At 36.0% G+C, this 20,584-nt stretch overlaps 1 protein-coding gene across 6 annotated transcripts in view; it reads left to right on the top strand.

Annotated features, from left to right (window-relative positions):
- CCSER2 (coiled-coil serine rich protein 2) overlaps window positions 1-15,264 on the top strand; it is a 160,173-nt gene extending 144,909 nt beyond the window's left edge. For 4 of the 6 annotated variants that reach the window (XM_027129689.1, XM_027129690.1, XM_027129695.1 and 1 more), the window contains one exon: window positions 11,324-15,264. In XM_027129689.1, the coding sequence (XP_026985490.1) occupies window positions 11,324-12,142 (819 nt within the window). In that variant the 3' untranslated portion in view covers window positions 12,143-15,264. The remainder of the gene's footprint in view (window positions 1-11,323) is intronic. The other 2 variants (XM_027129692.1, XM_027129697.1) reach the window with 1 other exon arrangement.
- Window positions 15,265-20,584: the final 5,320 nt, after the last annotated feature.

Here is a 20,584-nt window from a genome sequence, read left to right as displayed (position 1 = left end):
AGCAGTTAAAATTTTAAAATGTGATTTATTCAAATAAAACTTTATTTCTTGAATTAGTCAATTATAAAGTATCAACATGAATTTGAGACAAGGTTTGAAGTTTATTTTTTGACCATTATGCCTTTCCTTCCCTTTTGCACTTTTTAAAGAACAATGGAATAGAGTTTGCATAGGCTTTTATATCAAGTTTATTTACTAGCAAGTTAATTTGTTGGGTGAAAGCGTTCCTCCCTTTTCCTCCTTTCCCATCTCCTAGCACCTTTGTAAATCCTCCTTTTTACTTCCTTTGCTTCAATTAGGTTGCTTTCTTCTCTATTTGAAGATGGCTAGCACATAAAGAATTATACTAAATTGCTAGTGAACTAATCTGAATTTCAAAGGGCAATTACAACAAATGATAATGTATTCTTAAACTGTAGCCAGTATACTGCATGGTTGACAGATTTACCACAGATTGAGGTAAATTACGCACCTACCTTAACTTTTCTGAAGCCCCCTTATAGTCCCTGTTCTTTTTCTCCACTGTTCTTCTCCCCTATTCTCCTTCTCAGCTACATGTAATATGGAATTGGAGTTTAAGGTTAATTATTCAGTATTACAAATAGTTTAGATTTATTTTTAAAACATGTTTCCCAGAAGCACCCATTTTACTAGTTTCTCATTAGTATAGCTTTAGAAATTACTTATCCCTCACCTGAATCGTTGGCTCTCCATTTCCAAATGCTTCTTTCTCCTTTGGGTTCAGAGGTATTTTTTTCATTTCTGACTATGAAGCAGCACCGTCTGTCCTTCAGCACTATATCAAGAACTGTCTTTCTAGCTTTTCTAGGTCAAACCTGCTTTCTCTGCATCTCCAAGTTAGCAAAAAGAAAGTTTGGTTCACCAGAGTTTGGATGTGTTGGCCACCTAGACGGTATATACATTGGAGTCTTTTCCTGGGTAAGTTCTCATGGCTTATGCAGCTAAGAGAACTGGCCCTGAGACTTGATCATTGAGACTTGTAGAACTCTGTTTGTGGAAAGTGCTAACTAGAGGACTTATGCACAGCTTTTTTTTTTTTTTTTTTTTTGCGGTACGTGGGCCTCTCACTGTTATGGCCTCTCCCGTTGCAGAGCACAGGCTCCGGACTTGCAGGCTCAGCAGCATGGCTCACGGGCCTAGCCGCTCTGCGGCATGTGGGATCTTCCCGGACCGGGGCACGAACCCACATCCCCTGCATTGGCAGGCTGACTCTCAACCACTGGGCCACCAGGGAAGCCCTGTTCACAGCTTTTTGACAGCTCTTATTGAGCTTTGAAGGTTCCTTTAAAGGAAATATGTTTAAACTACTACACTTTTAAATTTACCCTGAGAACGCCTGAAGGAGTATAAAAAAATAATATAAAAGAGTGTAAAATAATAATGATTATTATTTTATAATGATAAAATATAGAGAAGGAGAAGGATATGAAATTATGGGAGTAAATCCAGTAGTTTTCCAGAGAGTTTTGGAATAGGTGTCCCCATTTCCTGCACTAAACTGCTATGTATTCAGTGAAATAATATTTGTCTCCACATTTAGTCAGTTTGTGATTTCTAGTGCTGATTTTAATTTTTGAGAGGTTAATTCTGTAAGTGATGGTATGTAGTTGAGAGAGTTCTCCTACATTATCGTGTTTCAATAATAAGTTCCTTCTGATGCCCTCTTGAACATCAACTTAAGCGAACTGCCTTTTTTTGTAAATGCAGAAGCCAGGTAAGCTTGGCTATTAGTCTTCAGTAAGGTAGTCTGTTTTTGGTTTTGTTTTTTAAAATGTGTAAGAGTAGTGGACCTAATAAAACAGGCATAAAGAGATAGCCTGTTGTAGATATTGCAGAGAGTGAAATAACTAATGTTTACAGGGACTGTTTAGCTCTGGTAACTCCAGAAAGCTGCAGTGGCCAAGGATGTTCTTGGTGAATTTAAGAATAACTCTAAAAAAATGGAGATAAAAGGAAAATCCTGGTCTTTTTTTTTTTTTTTTTTTTTTACTTTCTCAGGAAATTTTGACTTACATTCCTTTTCTCAGGTGTATTACTAGTCTCAGCTTGATGATGCTTATCTCCCAGTTTCAAATTAAATTTTCCCTAGGTTAGCAGAAAATATCTACATTTAAACATTCAAAGGTCTTCCTGCTGTCAGTAGGCACTTCAGCTTTTGTCCAACTGACTTAACTGGCATTGGTTTAGTCTTTCTAATTTCCAACTGTGTAAAATTAGGAATGATATATATATAACCTACTTCACAGTATGAAAATTTAATAAAAATAATTACTTTTGGCAAGTAACAGCCTTAATGGTAATCTCAAATAACATTTCTTGCCAGAGCATGTGCTTTCAGGAATACCTGACTTTTCAAAAAGTATATCTTGGAATAATACCTATTTCTTATCATGCCTAAAGAGACTTAAAATTCGCTGTTTAACACCTTTTTTGAAAGAATTTAGAAATCTTAACTTCCTTTAGCTTCCACATACAGTAACTTAAATTGGAAGAAAAAAGTTGTTTTTAAGCAACAAAAGTAACAAATACATGTTTATGTCTTAATAGCCATATTAAGCCCAGCAGTCTCTTTTTTAAAAAATTTTATTGAAGTATAGTTGATTTACAATGTTGTATTTAGTTTCTGCTGTACAGCAAAGTGACTCAGTTATACATACATATATTCTTTTTCATATTCTCTTTTATTATGGTTTATCACAGGATATTGAATATAGTTCCCTGTGCTATACAGTAGGACCTTGTTGTTTATCCATCCTATATATAATAGTTTGCATTGGTAATCCCAGACTCCCAATCCAGCCCAGCAGTTTCTTGATGCAGTGCTGCCTGATTTCTAAATTTATATTATAATAATCACTAATTGTATTCACCAGAATTATATTAAGAATGGCAATTATATTGCCTTATATTTTCCTCCTCCTCTTACAACCTTCAGGGGTTGTTTCACAAACCTTTTTTGACAAATTCATTTTACATCATAACCCAGTATATATTTACTGAATGAAACTATATATTTACAACCCAAGACACACGTGTGTATATTTAATATTCAGATTAAAGATTCATGAAACAGTACTTTCTGTTAGGACATATGATACTCTCATATTTTTTTCCCAATTTTTTGTTTTGCTTTTTTTCACATAGTATTATATGAGCATTTTTTATATAGTAAATATTTCTTGAAAACATTTTAATGGCTACATGATAATACATTATCATGTGACTATGATATCATTTATTTAATGTTTTCCTGTTGTTTGACATTGATGTTGTTTCCATTTTCCCCTATTAAACAGAGATACTATTGTAGTGCAATTTATTCTTGTGTTTAGATCAGTGTCAGCACTAGAAGGATGGTTCTTAAAGGATGTGTGCTTTTTAGAGATGCTTGATGTGTATTGTTGAACTGTCAAACATGTTCATAAGGTATACATTAACGTGGCTCAATCTGATTGGCTTCACCATGTGACTGTAATCAATTGTACATGTAAAGATAGCATCAGTCAGTGCTTTAATCAGAATTTAGCTCTGAGAGTGACTTTTCATAAAAATAAAATATTTTTGATGAAGTCGAAAAGAGTAACTCAGTAAAAACTGAACAATTTGATTTTACAGTAAGCTATTTTTTTAAAAGTGTGGTTGATATAGAATATGGCACTGTGTCCATATTTGCAGTTAATTCAAGTGCAGATTAGTCATTGGTTAATTGACTAGAAATGTGCATCAAACTCATGGTCCAGGAGGCCGTCCCATAAACGTAGGCATGGGTTAGTTTCTTTCTCAACACCTTGCAATTATGAGAAACAAAGCAATTGCTGTTATCTGTATAAGCCTTTTATAGCCTGCTCTGCAGATTGTGGGATTGTCTTGTTAGCTGTATTTGTTGCCATATCATAGTGCCTGCAGTATCCTACTCTGGATAAATATACCATGCGTATTGGTCACAGCAGTGGAATTGTACTATTATGATGTTATTTAGTTTAGTTTTTTCTTTTTCCCTGAACTGTTCTCCATCCCAGGGGTAGATGCTGATGGGTTCTTTGTCTTAGAGATACAGACTCATGAAAATTAAGCATCTCACACTAATTATGCCTGTGCAGTAAATACTTACTTAAGTCACTATTATTCACGTCCATAGTTTTTATATTTTTAATTAATTTGTATTGGAGTATAGTTGCTTTACAGTGTTGTGTTGATAGTTTTTAAAAGCAGTTAACTGATCAACTTAGAAAAGTCATTGAACTCCTTATTTCAGAAATTGCTTATTTATAATTTATATTTATCAGTCATATATCTTCCCTAAGTTCTCTGAGATCTAGAGGCACTATTCTGAGATCTAGGGAATGAGAGCATTCCTGGTCCTCAGGAATCCTTGGAAGCTTTGATTGGGGTCATGTGAATTATAGACCAGAATTCTTTGAATCTAGTTATACTAGGGATCCAGTCCTGTCTTCCATCTCTATAGTGATGTGGGGAGCCTTGCTTATAATGTAGAACATTATATTTAAGACATACATGAAAATCAGATTATTCTTTTATTGGTCTTTAATGCAGCAGCAGTTAAAAGTAAACATTCAGTTGTATTTATAATATGCAAGACTGAAATTATTAAAAATAATTTCTACTTCCTTTATAAGGGATTACATGCAGCTAAACCTTTTTAGATCTTTGGAGTATGAATATTAATTGTGTCAAAATTCTTTTCAGTATTTTATTTGGTAAGATTCTTCAAGTGATTCCTTTTAAGGGTAAGAAGATTATATACACTGTTCTGTGGATATGAATATTTGTATTAACTTGCAAACCACTTCAGCAAGAAAGTATAAATCTATTAAGAATATGTTTTCATTTTATAGAAATATATTAAAATAATAAGTCCTAGAAAAATACAACAAAAGAAAAGCAAATACCGTTGGCTGCTACCCAGTCATGGCAATTCCTTGGTGTTGTATGTGGTCTCTGACACCACTGTCCTGTCTTTTTCTTGTCTCTGCTCTCCCATTATGCCATTGGCAAGGAGTTGAGAAGTTAGTCCATTACTTCTCTGACAAAGCGTGGTACAGTACAATTTCAGATTTTTTCCTACCACCTTCTTCATTGTAACTTTTCCCCCCCAGTTTGCATGATGCATGTCAGAGCCTGCATGAAGTTACAGGCATGTTATAAATGGCTCCATTACCATCTTCCTTTTAACCTTTGAAATGTATTTAATAATGATAATAAACTTGTATATATCAAGAAAATAATAGGTCATTCCTGTGTCTGTTATGCAATAGCATTTTTATGAACATTTTCTGTTTTCTACCTTACACACTTTGACATATTTTTACTCCATCAGGACTTGATATTTCTAGCTGCTGTCTTACTATTGGTGACTTTAGAACAAGAATGTTTACAGAAACTTCCTTTGTATGTTTACAGATATGACTATTTTTTCTTATGTTAATGCTAGAAATCTTTGAAGTGCTATGAAATGGTGAAGGTGAAGAGTTTTTGTGATGAGTGCTAATTTGCATTTCCTTGTGTTCAGTATATTTCCTCCAGTGGGTCTCTTGGAACCATTTTTCCCTGGAAATACTGCTTCACCATGTGGCTTGAATTTGGTGTCTGAGAGTTATCCACTGTAGGACAGATCAGCTAAGAAGGAAATAGGACATTATCTAGGAAAGTTAATACCTGAATGTTGGTATTGAATCTGTCTTTTTGAGTTTTTAAAACAATCATCTGGCTATATTGCATATTCTGAAAGTCTGTGAACTCATTGGACTTAACCCAAATATCAAAGAATAATAAAATTTTAGTGCTGCATTTTAAATTCTCTGTCAGTTCAAATTCTAGCTTTGCCATTTACTAAAGTCTGTGAATTTGGAGATTCTACTTAATTTCATTTAACCTCAGTTTACTCATTTACAAAAAGAAGATAGTACCTTCCACCTAAGGTCTTGTGATAATTAGAGATTATGCATGTGAGCGTAGAGTTTGGTTGTCTACCATTGGAAAGAAGGGAAACCCTTCTTTTACAGTCTAGAGTATAATATTTCTCAAGTATATGTAATGTGTCAGGCATAATACTAAGCACTTTATATGCATGTTATCATTTGTGATTTACAACAATTCAATGAGGTGTAGGCACTATTATCCTCATTTTACAAGTTACAAAATTCCATCTCAGAGTAGTAAGATAATTTACCCAATATCTCACTGATAGAGATAGAGCCAGAACTCAAACCCAGATCAGTCTGACTTCCAAAGCTCAGTGATTCAATACTGTGTTGTACTAGCTCCTTCATGTAGCCACATGTAAATTTTCTCTAAACGTTAAAGTGCCTTGCATGTCCTAGCTCTAGTTTATCTCCAGGAGGACACTTGAGGAATCTTGACTTCTGTGTCATATCAGATATGCCTCCTGTGGATTTAAAACATTTAGATATGACTGACATTATTGAGATATGTATTTGGAGCCTAGAAACCTTGCAATCTGTAGCAACTAGTTTATTATAATACTATTATAGAAGTTGCTTCCCCGCCCCCCCAAGATGTAGTTACAAAAGGACAATGGCTTGAATTAATCATTTTCACACCTTTTCATAGTCGTGAGTGACATTTACTGAGCAATTTTGATGTGCTCTGGGAGGTTCTATCCTAAGTGTTTTACAGTTATAATCATTTTTAATTATTAGAATTAGAAATGGAAAATAGTTGAATGCTTGTTAAGACAGTTTCCCTAACATATTTCATCCAGAAATGTCGAGTCTCCCAACTAAAAAACATCTCTGGCGTAGCTGGTGGATCATTATGGGAGGTGCAGGTCATAATGGGAGGTGCTGTGTTCAAGCTAACATGTAATGAATCCTTCATGCTATGCTTCTAAACATGAATCATTAAGCTGACCCCAAACTTATTTAGAGAAAACATTTTTTTAATTATAAGATTTCTTTTCCATCAGTTATTAAGACTCGTTTAAATTAGTGCTGCATCATTGACCTAATAGGGGAGTATCATTTTGCTAGTCTGTTACCAAAGAAGCCGTGCTGGAATATACCACTTACCAATACTCATTTATTTATTTATTATCTAGTAAATACATATTTAATCCCTGCTGTGTGCCAAATACTGAGGATACCAACTACAACAACAAAAAATGAATAAAGCGTGGTACGTGCCTTAAGAAGCGCATAGTCTCTGCTTATCTTTGTAAGCAGCACAGAAAGACATTTAAGGTTATCATTGAAGATGCCTATCAATCCCTTGCATAATTACCCAGTAGTGCCTATTGCTGGCACTCTTGACCTTAACATCTGTAGCCATTGCATCTGAGAAGTCTCAGAATAGTGTGCTGAAGTGTATGTATTTAACTACTAAAGTAAGACTTGAAGTTGCTGAGTCCAGTTAGAAGCCCTGAGTTCTTTCAGTCTAGGAATGGATCCACATTTTTAAGCTTTAGTAACCAACCTTTCTACAAGTTGCAAGGATGGAGTACTAAAGCTCTACGAATTTGTGACTACAGAGAGTTTCCAGAGGTCCCTGCAGTAGTGGGGGAATTCGTTTTGCCCTCTGAGTCTTGTGGGCGGCTGAAGCTATGTAATGAATGGGCTGGTGGGCAACTTCCCCAGAGGTCTTTTTTTGATACAGGGCAATACCTCATCTTTCATCTTCGAAGCTGGAAACCTGAACTCATCTTAAATTTCTCTATCTCCTTCAAAACTCTTTCAATCATTTCCAGTTTCTTTTCCTATATCCTAATTTTAAACCCTTATAATTTATCACTTGGGCTGTTAGCAATGGCGTACTACCTGGGTGTTATGCTTAACAGTCTCATCCCCTACTGTTACATTCCTCACCGATCCCACCAGAGTGACATTCTAAAATACACATTGGGTCTTACAATTCCTCTGCTTAAAATTCATCAATGTCTCCCATCATCTACTGTACAGAGTCAGAACTATTTGGCCTGTTGCGAGTTCCTTTATGAGTTGGCCCTTGCCTACACTTTCCTACCAACATTGTGCTTGCCAATTCAAACAATTTGAAGTTACTAGAACATAATCGTGTTCTTTTTTTTTGCCTTTGTGTTTTGCATGTACTGGCCCTTTACCCTGAATATTCTTCCCTTCTTGTCTTCTTGGCAAACTCCTACTCATCTTAAAACTCAGTTCAGACGTTTGCAATTCTTGGATGCCTTCTGTGACCTCTCTAATCAGGCATATATTTTCTTCTTGCTTCTACATTTTGTTATGCTTGAGACATGGTCTCATCATTTGTCTTACCTGACTCTTTCTTATGAGGCCTCTCAACCACAGGAACAGCATTGTGTTCAGGTTCATATTTTCCTACACCTACTACAGTGCATGATATATCAGACATTTTTTAAATGAATGAATGGTTTTGATATTCCTTCCTATTGATCTTATTATCCCTGATTACATGGGGTTTTTCTTTTTATATTTAAAATGCATTCTGAAAACACCTGTGGTAGTGCAGTAGTAAACGTGGGCAAGATGAATTGTTAATATACAGCTGAGAGTTTAGAATTTGGGGGATTGTACTGCAAGCAGCAAGCTGTCCAAACACATCTTTGCTTTTGCTTGCTAGATGTTAAGAGGCAACTTGTTGTTCTACTTGTCAACAGGTAATTAATGACAACCCAGTCTTTAGTGGGTAACCAGTTTTACAGTCTTCCACAAATCAGGAGTAAGCCTTTCCTTGGTCCTCACTATAGTCATTTCTTGATCTTCTTCTAGAGACAGAAGATCAAGTAGCAGAATTGATTTACAAACTAGTTTTCAAATAAGTAATAAAATAAGACGTTTATTTTGGGATAGGGAAATTAAATTTTTATTTAAAATAAACTTTTAATAAAAATATAAAATCTATATTATTCAGCATTTAGAAACCACTGATTTATTTAATGTAATTAAATGATAGTATGGACACTTTTTGTATAATTGGTTAGTCTAACTCCTCTCAGTTAAAAGACTCAAAATTTTATTATTTTTTAAAAACCTGATTATTTTCTAGTTCTTTAGTACTTGTTATTGAGCTTTATTGCCTTTAATACAAGCAGAACATCTTTCTGACATGACACTCTGCTGTATTTCCATTTAGTTCTCTGGTAAGCAGTGGTCATTTGGGTAATATAAGTAATCAGAACAATGCGCATGGATAATTTATCTACAGTTCATAGTGCCCCTTTTCTGGAGCCTTGATTGTCTTAATAATCAGTTTAATCTTACTTAGAAAATTATACCTTTATGCTTTGAGCTGGTAGTGCATATTTATACCATTTTTTTCCTTATGGGCAATAGACATATTACAATAAAATCATTTATTTAGATTGTCACTGATATTTTCAAAGGTCTTAAATTGTTTTAAGATTTTTAATTCGAGAGTAGACTATCTTATTGTTTTTAAAGGTGAAAAGAGGTAAAAAGGGAAAACAGATCCCCATTCAATTAACCGTTTAATGTTGCACTTTTCTCCTCCTTGGTTGCTTTTTTTTTTTCCCTTAGGTAGATTTTGGTTTGCTTAATAGGGCCCTGCTTTATATTTTTACTGATCTTTCTAAAGAATATATCACTTTGGCATGGCCAGTTTTTTCTAGGGAATCCCAAGGAGAGTCTTGAATAAATTCCTTGATGATTTTAGTACCTCTAAATCATCTCTATGGTGATATATTGTGAAAATGCCCAGTGACTTTAACTAGGACATTTATCTTGAAGCAAAAACTGAGGTGACTTATTTATTTTAAATATTCTAAGATAAAAGTTTAATGTAACATATTCTGCATGGATTAACTTTGAGTAGTCATTTTCCTGATGTTTATTATTATTATAAGTAGCAAGTCAACCCCATGCCATCACGACCAACCATCCCTCCATGAATTGGTGACCTTTGTTCTCAGTAACTTGTAACCCCTCCATAATCTAATCCCTGATTTCTGACTCTGGTAGCCATCGTCCAGTGCTGGTCAAGGAGGTGAAAAAGGGAGCAAAATACAAGTGATGCAACATAAATAGATTCACCCTTTCTTTTGGGGAAATTAGAGATACTGTGTAGATTTGTTTGTGGATTAGCATAGTAAAAAAATTATTAGTAAAATATGGTCTTTTAAAAACATTCATGTTTCAAAGCCCTTTGCCAAATTTTTTGGCATTTTCAGCCCACATTATTTAATAGAACGTATATATGAGTGTGTGTGTGTGTGTGTGTGTGTGTGTGTGTGTGTGTGTGTTTAAACATTTAGAGCAACTATTCCTGTATCATGATATGACCAATAGGCTCTGCCCCATAAACTTTTAACTGTTTGGGCCATTGAAAGATAACTTTAAGATTCATATTTCTTTACTGAATGCCCCAAAGTAATGGAAGTTGTATGTTTCCTCTGATTTGTATAGAATATAATCACACAGTAAGCTCCAGAGAAGTGTGTGCAAGGCATGTGAGCCGTAAGAACTTTACTTTTGTAGGCTTCTGAGCTTTAGTTCAAGTTACAGGCAACTTGAAATCCGTTTTAATCTCAGACATCATTCAAAAGGCTGGTTATTTTTAGTTTTATTAATGGACATTTGCTCTTGGGGAAGGTAAATCTGTTTTTCATATATCAGCCATAAGAGAACCTTGGTTGATCCCTCAAATGGCAGTGAGACAGAACAAATAAGCTGTGAAAACATTTTATTCTGAAACTTTTCAGTAAGAATATTAAAGGTAGGTTAACATTAGCTAAAGATGTTGACCTATTTTTTTTTAAGTAATTAGAATTTCACATCAACTGAGAATATAATCTTCATTCTAAATTGTTTATCTGCTGGTAATTTTAATTCTCGATAGAGGTACAGCACCTGACACTTTGAAGTTAATGCTTCCTCTGATGAAGTGTATTGAAGTGGTATAGATCTTCCCTTAAAAAATAAGCCTTTAAAATGGGTAATAAGATCTGAAGGTCATAGTTGCTATCATTCTGTCAAGCTGTCTTATAGATAAAGTTTTAAATAATTAATGAATCAATTAAGGTAGGAATCATTTTTTACAGTAAATCAGTACTTTAATATTTTTCTTTTCTCCTGTTTGATTTTGGATCTTGTTTAGTGTTTACTGCCTGTACCATTTTTTGTTTGCATCATCACTCTTGTATGTGTCTCATGAATTACTTGAATATTGCAATTTATGTTTTAATTGAAAAACCCCCACATGCTTCTCATATTAAAACATAATAAGTACCAACACAGCCTAATTGGAACTTATATTAATTCTGGGTGTTATTTCTAAAATGAATTGTTGCTAATGTTGTTTTTAATTCTAATAGCCTCAAGTACTACAGCCTTCCAGCAGCCTTCCCAGACCCACAGACCACGCCCAGGGAAAACTAGCAAAGCCACAACATACCGAGGCCCACAGTGAGTGCATAATTCAGGGCATACATCAGGCTGTTGCACCTCTGGATGAAAGCTTTACACACGGCTTGCAACAAGAAAGCAGCAGTGGTCTGGGAGACCGGCCTTTTTCATCAAGCCCACAATTCACTAAGGATGTGGTGAAGAGTACACCTTCTGAAGCAGACTTGAACATGACCATAAATGCTCAAGAGCCTTATCATTTGGCAAATAATCAAATTAGTGACATGCAATTTGTAACCACTTCTCTTCAGACACTTCCCCAATCAAGTATAGTAGACCAGGCTAAGAGAGTTGGAAGAAATCAGTCTTCACCAGAGGGCTACACATCTCAGCCCAAGTCCTCGAAGCTTTTTAAGCCATCCATCTTGAATTCTGTGGTACCTCCTCCAGTTCCTGAAACGTGTCCAAGTGGGAATCCCACTTGTAAGAAGTCACCAATAATCACACCATGTAATTCTGCAAAACTCCAGCCAACATCTAGTCAAACAAATCTTGCAAATAATCCAAATCCAAAAGCATCTAAGCTCCGCCCCCCTGCTGGCTCTTTCAAACAAAAACAAATAAGCAGCCCCCGACTAGAGCCTCAAAACTTCCAGGCCAAGACAAGCATCCCAAGGCCACTAACAAGAAGAAAAGAAATCATGCAGAATCCCAATGACAATTTGAATTCTGGGGATTGTTTGGCCTCTAATCAATATTCTCGTCTTCCTAAACCAAAGATACATTAAGCATAGCCATCACCTGCCAATTTGTTTTTTTAAAAAACAGTCTGTAATAGCTTTATGTGCAGTTTGCTACTGTGATGGAGGTTCCATTGAAAGCTTGCAAATCTAAAAATTAAAATGTGGAAGCTTCTACTAGTTTGGCTCTTCCATTTTATATCCTGGTTGAAGTACATAGTATTTGAGCATATTTGTCTCAGGTAAACACAAAAGTTTGCTTACCCATTCAGAGGTCTACAGAAGGCTCTAATCATGTTATCCATCCCTCTGCACATCAGAAAATTCATAATATTCCACTTAGCAAGCAACAAATGTGCTTTGCTGATTTAGTCCTTTTAAGGTCTGTATTAATTGTGGTTGTCACAGCCTCACCCTTTTTCACTCATCCCTCCTGTGAATATGGTTACTATTATAACTAAAGATTTGGTGATAATGGAAGATGGTAGTCTGTACGTAGAGTTCTGGCCAGTGATTTGTATATTTAAAAGGTCTATGCAAAAGCTCTGTGATGAATACAGGAGATCAGGCTTTTATTGGGAAGTTTATGTAAGTTTTATTTTTCTTTGCTATAGTCTCAATATTTATTTACCAGACAAATTCCCCTGGCTAAAAATGTTTCATATTATGTATATAAACCAATTATATGTTGCTTTAACATCTTGTTTTACACACACACACACACACACACACCATTTGTGTTTGTTTTTATTACTGAATAAATTTTGGAAAGCTCGAGTGAGGATACATCTTGAAACCTGACGTAAAGATGTATTCATTTGTAACATATGTTGGTGCTAGAGTTTTGCTGGTAATTCCATTTTGAACCCTATCGACTTATGGATCCATGATAGCTGTTTTGAGGTTCCACAGTATATATTTTAAATTAAGTCTTTATTGCAATGTTTATATTTATTGACTTTCTGCTAATATCCGAAGACTGGAATAATGGACTTGAAATGTTTGCACAGAACTTTGATGGGATATAAATATCCCATATATAGGGATTTAAAACTATTTTCTATAGCAAAGCAAATTAAAGTATTTTGAATATAATTATAAATTTAAGTAAGACTATCTTGAGAAAACCGGAATTCATAGCTGTGTTTTTTTGAGTTTTCCAGGTTTCACTTTTATGTTGGTGTATGTTTGAATGACAATTTCTTGAAAGTAGATTTGGGAAGAAAAATAAAATTAGAAAGGGGAAATTATGTTTTATTAAAAGGTATTAAAAGATATTTCAATGGCAATATGTTTATTTATTTTAATGTGCTAAGAAGGTAGCTGTGGAACTGCCAAGGGACCATATGCATTAACCTAATTATGCTGCAGGCCGCTTGTCAGGTGGTTCAGTAAATTTGCCCTCCTGTTCTCCCAAATCATGGCATCTCTAGGCTGTTCAACTGTTGCTGCTTTTGTTAGAATTAATGTCTTTCACACAGATAGTATTTACAACGTCAATCTTTGTTGTGATCAGCTGACCAAAAATTTATCAAAAGGGTTTATGGCCAAAAAATCAGTCACTCAAATTCCTAGGGATCCCTTTAAAAAAATGTACATCGCCCCATTTTAGAGGAACAACACAGCAAGTACTCTAGCGGAAATTTGAAAAGAGGTGTTTACTACCATTTGATGCAGTCTTCCCTTACCTATAAGGAACCATTCGAATGAATTTGCCATTCACCAGATATCAGCGATTCTTGGATTTGGTAAGAGGTGAGCAACACAAATCTAGTATCATACTCTCATCTGACAGCACTTCTGCCAGAGAAGCACTAAAGTTGAGAAAGTTTTTCCCATAGTCTAGATACTGTTACTATGCTAAGCGATCAGACATATCAGGAAGGCTCTTTTTTCTTCATAGGGACAAGCAGTAATAGCTGAAGCTGTAAGTGGGTACATGTGGTTTTTATTTTGAAGGAGAAAGAAAACTGATCTCAGATATTGCAGATGGGGTGTTTCCCTAAAGTAAAACATACTGATTAGTAGGTCTTGGTTTATTTAGAAATTATATAAACTCTTGTGAAACATTATTAACAAGTAGGCCTTTATCTTTAGGGGAAAATTTTTAAATTTTTACTTTATTTTTAACCCCCTAGTCTGAGGGAAATGTCTTTATTAAAAATGTTGACTCCTGCAATATGTTTATTCTAATCCTTTTCCTGCTCTGTTTTTTATCCCTGATGAATTTGCAGAAATATTAATCCATCAGTTCAATTTCTCTGTACCTTTGTTGAGCCTGAGTCTTAGCAGAAGGCTTATTAATATAATTATGAAGCATACTATTACATTTAAGAGAAAAAATCTAGGATGCTTGCATGAAACAACAAAGTATTTGCCTGCAGTTTTCTTTAAAAACTGCAAGAATATTATGCTAGTCTGCTCCTTAGTAAATGTTAAGTCAGAAATGAGGTGAGGCTGTAGCTCACCTGAATAATCAGAGCTCACTCACATTTGGCTCGATCTCTCTTTAGTGCTTCTGTAAGTCAACTCTGTGCCAAATCCCCCTGCACATGAACTCAGATCACTCTTTTCCTTGTTCTTGTGATTTCGGTGAAGATGGTGGCAGTGTATGAATTCTAAATCCCGAGGAAGAAGTCTTATGGGCATTGGTTAAGTTTCACATTGGTGAAAGAGGAAATAGAGTATGTAGAATTATACATTTGGCTGTTAATGGGGTGCATATAAAATTCCTTAAAGACAGCTTGGCTAAGGAGTTAATCAGTATAGGTGCAGATGATTTTAAGGCATTAAAGGATTGTATAGTAATATCATTTAGAATGTTTCTAATAACTGAGACCCTCTAGCATTTTTCTTTTGGAGTCTCATTTTAATTTGTGCAATATTTTCAGGCATATAGACTACTGTTCATCGTATTTATATAGATGTTAGGGAACTTTACTAAGTATTTTAACAAGTAAAAATCTGAATATGAAAGAAAATATCAGATTTGCACTTTAAATGAGCTTAATTGCTTGGAGTTGTGCCTGAAATATCGAAATGCCTCCTATTGGGTGTGGCTTTCTTTGTTGAAATGAATTTCTCTATAATTGTTGCTGTTCGAAGTACAGCCTTTCACAGTTGTATTCTAAGCATGTCACTTTTTCCATTAAAGCACTAAGTTCTTTGAATGTTTCATTGTCCCCTTAAGTATTTTACTCAGATGCATCAGAGAGAACATGGTCCCCCTAGAGCTGTCACTTCTAAATCTTCCTGTAGCATGGATGGTGTAACAGACACAGAGATGCACTCTTCATTTCTGAGCAGAGTTGTCATGATGGTTTCCTGGCCTCTAGGGCACTGAGGATGCAATTTGGAATCATCAAATAGGCTTGCAGTGAAGAGCAGTAAGACTGCAGCATAGTTTCAGTTTACTGTCAATCTTACATAATAGTTTTCGTGTTTATGAATTAGTTGGGGTGGTTATGTTTGCATGCTTATGCACACATTTGAACATTAATTATAGCTGTAATACAGATACCTGATGTTTTTCCTTGGGGATGATGGCCTTGCTGTTTTTCTTAATTCTGATGCCTGAATTATATTTTAAAGTTTTCTTTCCACACCTCCCTTCAATTTTTCTGCTGCAGCAATTTGAAAGAGTATGTTTGGGTAAATGATTATGATGGTGAGCACCAATCTACAACTATGCTGTTAAAGATACATCATATGTTTTAACTTTGTTGGGGGAAAGCTACCCACTTTCTCCTTGGTAAAGCATTGCCGTAACAAAATAATACTGACCCTAAGAATTTAAAATCTCTTAAGTCACTGCTGACTAAAATCAGAAATACCACGATCTTTAATGTGTGCAGTATTGTTTTTCCCACCGATTTAAAAAACCAGTTCAGAGTAAATACTGTATATTAGAATTTGCTTGTAAAATGAATTATAAAAACTGGATGTAAAGTCTCTTTCCTGAAAATGTTGGCATAGTAAATAAAAATAAAGTTCATAATTATAAAAGTTTCCTTGTCCTTCTCAACACTGACGTCCACAGTGTACTTTCTCTCATAACTTTTTTTCCACAAAGATCTAAAATATTCATTTCGTTGATTTTTTTTCAAACTCTGTATCATTTCACACACTCCCTTCAGCATACACATCACACTTCCAGCCCTGATTGAGTAAAAGGAATAGGGAATTTATAATTTATATTATTTTCCAGTTTAGCTATATGTGATAGACTTTATATAATAGGATATTTGAAGTTGCTTCAGTGATATATCACATTATTACCGAAAATGGTTCCATAAATGCCAGGAAAAGAGTGAATGAAATTTTATTAGTAATAAATGTGATAATGGCATTTACCATGTCTTAAGACACCTATATCAGTTTTAAGGCCCTCTGAGTTGTTAGCAAGTATTCTCTTAAATTAACTCAAAATTTTTCCTTTTTAGTCTTTCATCAAGTGCAGTCATTTGTTTCCCATTATGTTTTTTCCCCACATTTTCCATTCTGAAAATCTTTTTCTTCCCCAACAGAGAAAACAAGTAGAAGTTCTAACTTCTTGTGATGACCGGGTTTAAGTAATTTTGCTGGGTATCTTACGTATGCCATCACTGTACTGGCTGCTGGGTGGGCAGAGAGGAAGGCTGCGTGGTCTCTGCCTCCTGGAGCTGAAGAACCCACAGGTGGTTTTTAATACCCTCTCATCCAGTTCATCATCTTGTTGGGATAACAGTAAAACTCCACTCCTTTCATTTCATTCTGGGCTTTAATTCCCTTGCACTATTCTCATCTTTGCTTCTGTGTTACCTTTCTTGGTTACAGTTCTCTATTTCCCTTTGAAAACCTGCCCTTTTATAATGTGATTTTATTCAAGAACGCCTTTCTTAGCTGTACTGGATAGTCTTAAGTATTCTGCATTCTCTTCCATAGGTGATTTGGTCAAGATTTAGTTTTGAGGTTTCTCAGCTATCTTAAGCCGCCTTCCCTTGCTGACTTCAGCCCATAGATGTCTTGCTTCCGGGGGGGCCCAGCCACTGAGGTAGCAGTTTTAATTCACAGTGTCCTGTTAATAGGGTTATAGCAGTGTCGTGTTACAGAAGCAGGGCCAGCAGTCAATCCTACAGCCTCACACACAGAAGAGGCTGTGGGCCAAATGGAGGTCCCATTTCAAACATCTTAGATACTAACAGGCATAGTAACACAAACCTTAGTTTATAAAAAAGCGCTGTGACAAGTACTCTGATACGTACTGTATGTGTCCATTACAGTCATGATAGCTAATAACCCTTGGTGTCCTATGCGTGCCAGTCATCATTCTAAGCGCTCTGTGCTACCCTTTTTTTTTTTTTTTTTTTTTTTTTTTCTGCGGAACGCGGGCCTCTCACTGTTGTCCTCTCCCGCTGCGGAGTACAGGCTCCGGACGCGCAGGCTCAGCGGCCATGGCTCACGGGCCCCAGCCGCTCCGCGGCACGTGGAATCCTCCCGGACCGGGGCACGAACCCGCGTCCCCTGCATCGGCAGGCGGACTCTCAACCACTGCGCCACCGGGGAAGCTCTGTGCTAGTCTTTTAATTCTAGCAACAATCCTATGAAGCAGGCAGCAGTATCTCCGTTTTACAGAGAGGAAGGTAAGGCTCAGAGAAGTTAAATAAGCTGCCTAAAATTTCACAGCTATTAAGTGACACAATAGAATTGGAAACGAGGCCATCTGGTTCAGGGTCCATGCAATTTAATCACAAGGCCATTACCGCTTCCCAAGGTATATTTCATCTCAGTTCATTTTCACAACAGCCCTTCCTTTCTCATGTGATAAAACTGAGACTCAGGGTGTTAAAAGTCACTTGCCCAAAGTCACACACTTATTTAACTAGCAGAATTGGTTCGGGGGAGGGGTGGGGGTGAGGGTGGGGGTGGGAGTGGGACTGAAGCCAATATATTTTTATTGAATTATGCTGCCATCTAGTGGTAAAATTTGGAAACATCCTTACACGTACATTGCCTTACCCGTTTCCAAAAGACTTCAAAGCTGCTTAATATTTCAGAAGACAGAAACCCTGCAAAATCCCCAAAGCATTAAAATAAGAGTGAGGGGACAACCAACTACATGGTAATGGTGGAGGCAATATCTTTTAACTGAGAGCAGACTTGGTTCTGAGTTTCCTGGCAGCCAAGGCAAAGAGGGGAACTTATATGTGTTCCATTTTTATCACTGCCAGAAAAAAAGTAGATCAGTACATCACAAGAGATTTACTGGTCTTGGACTTCATTAGCAATTCAACAACAACAGCACTAAAATGCTGGAGGTTCCCTCAGTGTGGACATTCATTTACCTGGAAAAGCCAGCATAGAGTCTCAATAGAACAGGTGTGCCTGTTTATATAGGAGCCCTGACTCAACCTCCTACTCTCCGCAGGCAGTCACTCCTGGGATGGGAATGCCCTGTGAAGGCTTTAGCAAACTATCCACTAGATCTTTTTTTTTAAATTTAATTTTATTTATTTTTTTATACAGCAGGTTCTTATTAATCATCAATTTTATACACATCAGTGTATACTTGTCGATCCCAATCTCCCAATTCATCACCCCACCCCCACCCCCACCCCCGCCGCTTTCCCCCCTTGGTGTACATACATTTGTTCTCTACATCTGTGTCTCAATTTCTGCCCTGCAAACTGGTTCATCTGTACCATTTTTTTAGGTTACACATATATGCGTTAATATACGATATTTGTTTTTCTCTTTCTGACTTACTTCACTCTGTATGACAGTCTCTAGATTCATCCACATCTCTACAAATGACCCAATTTCGTTCCTTTTTATGGCTGAGTAATATTCCATTGTATGTATGTACCACATTATCTTATCCATTCGTCTGTCGATGGGCATTTAGGTTGCTTCCATGACCTGGCTATTGTAAATAGTGCTGCAATGAACACTGGGGTGCATGTGTCTTTTTGAATTATAGTTTTCTCTGGGTATATGCCCAGTAGTGGGATTGCTGGGTCATATGGTAATTCTATTTTTAGTTTTTTAAGGGACCTCCATACTGTTCTCCATAGTGGCTGTATCAATTTACGTTCCCACCAAAAGTGCAAGAGGGTTCCCTTTTCTCCATACCCTCTCCAGCATTTGTGGTTTGTAGATTTTCTGATGATGCCCATTCTAACTGGTGTGAGGTGATATCTCATTGTAGTTTTGATTTGCATTTCTCTAATAATTAGTGATGTTGAGTAGCTTTTCATGTGCTTCTTGGCCATCTGTATGTCTTCTTTGGAGAAATGTCTATTTAGGCCTTCTGCCCATTTTTGGATTGGTTTTTTGTTTTTTTAATATTGAGCTGCATGAGGTGTTTATATATTTTGGAGATTAATCCTTTGTCCATTGATTCATTTGCAAATATATTCTCCCATTCTGAGGGTTGTCTTTTCGTCTTGTTTGTAGTTTCCTTTGCTTTGCAAAAGCTTTTAAGTTTCATTAGGTCCCATTTGTTTATTTTTGTTTTTATTTCCATTACTCTAGGAGGTGGATCAAAACAGATCTTGCTGTGATTTATATCAAAGAGTGTTCTGCCTATGTTTTACTCTAAGAGTTTTACAGTGTCCAGTCTTACATTTAGGTCTCTAATCCATTTTGTTTTTCATTTATTTTTGTGTATGGTGTTAGGGAGTGTTCTAATTTCATTCTTTTACATGTAGCTGTCCAGTTTTCCCAGCACCACTTATTGAAGAGGCTGTCTTTTCTCCATTGTATATCCTTGCCTACTTTGTCAGAGATTAGTTGACCATAGGTGTGTGGGCTTATCTCTGGGCTTTCTATCCTGTTCCCTTGATCTATATTTCTGTTTTTGTGCCAGTAAAATATTGTCTTGATTACTGTAGCTTTGTAGTATAGTCTGAAGTCAGGGAGTTTGATTCCTCCAGCTCCGTTTCTTTCTCTCAAGACTGCTTTGGCTATTTAGGATCTTTAGTGTCTCCATACAAATTTTAAGATTTTTTGTTCTAGTTCTGTAAAAAATGCCATTGGTAATTTGACAGGGATTGCATTGAATCTGTAGATTGCTTTGGGTAGTATAGTCATTTTCACAATATTGATTCTTCCAATCCAAGAACATGGTATATCTCTCCATCTATTTGTGTCATCTTTAATTTTTTCATCAGTGTCTTACAGTTTTCTGCATACAAGTCCTTTGTCTCCCTAGGTAGGTTTAATCATAGGTATTTTATTCTTTTTGTTACAGTGGTAAATGGGAGTGTTTCCTTAATTTCTCTTTCAGATTTTTCATCGTTAGTGTATAGGAATGCAAGAGATTTCTGTGCATTAATTTTGTATCCTGAAACTCTACTGAATTCATTGATTAGCTCTAGTAGTTTTCCAGTGGCATCTTTAGGATTCTCTATGTATAGTATCATGTCATCTGCAAACAGTGACAGTTTTACTTCTCCTTTTCCAATTTGTATTCCTTTTATTTCTTTTTCTTCTCTGATTGCCATGGCTAGG

Source organism: Aethalodelphis obliquidens, unplaced genomic scaffold (assembly GCF_003676395.1).
Source record: "Aethalodelphis obliquidens isolate GAN/ISIS:26980383/991018 unplaced genomic scaffold, ASM367639v1 scaffold37, whole genome shotgun sequence".
NCBI lineage: Eukaryota > Metazoa > Chordata > Mammalia > Artiodactyla > Delphinidae > Aethalodelphis > Aethalodelphis obliquidens.
This window is presented reverse-complemented; position numbering and strand designations above follow the sequence as displayed.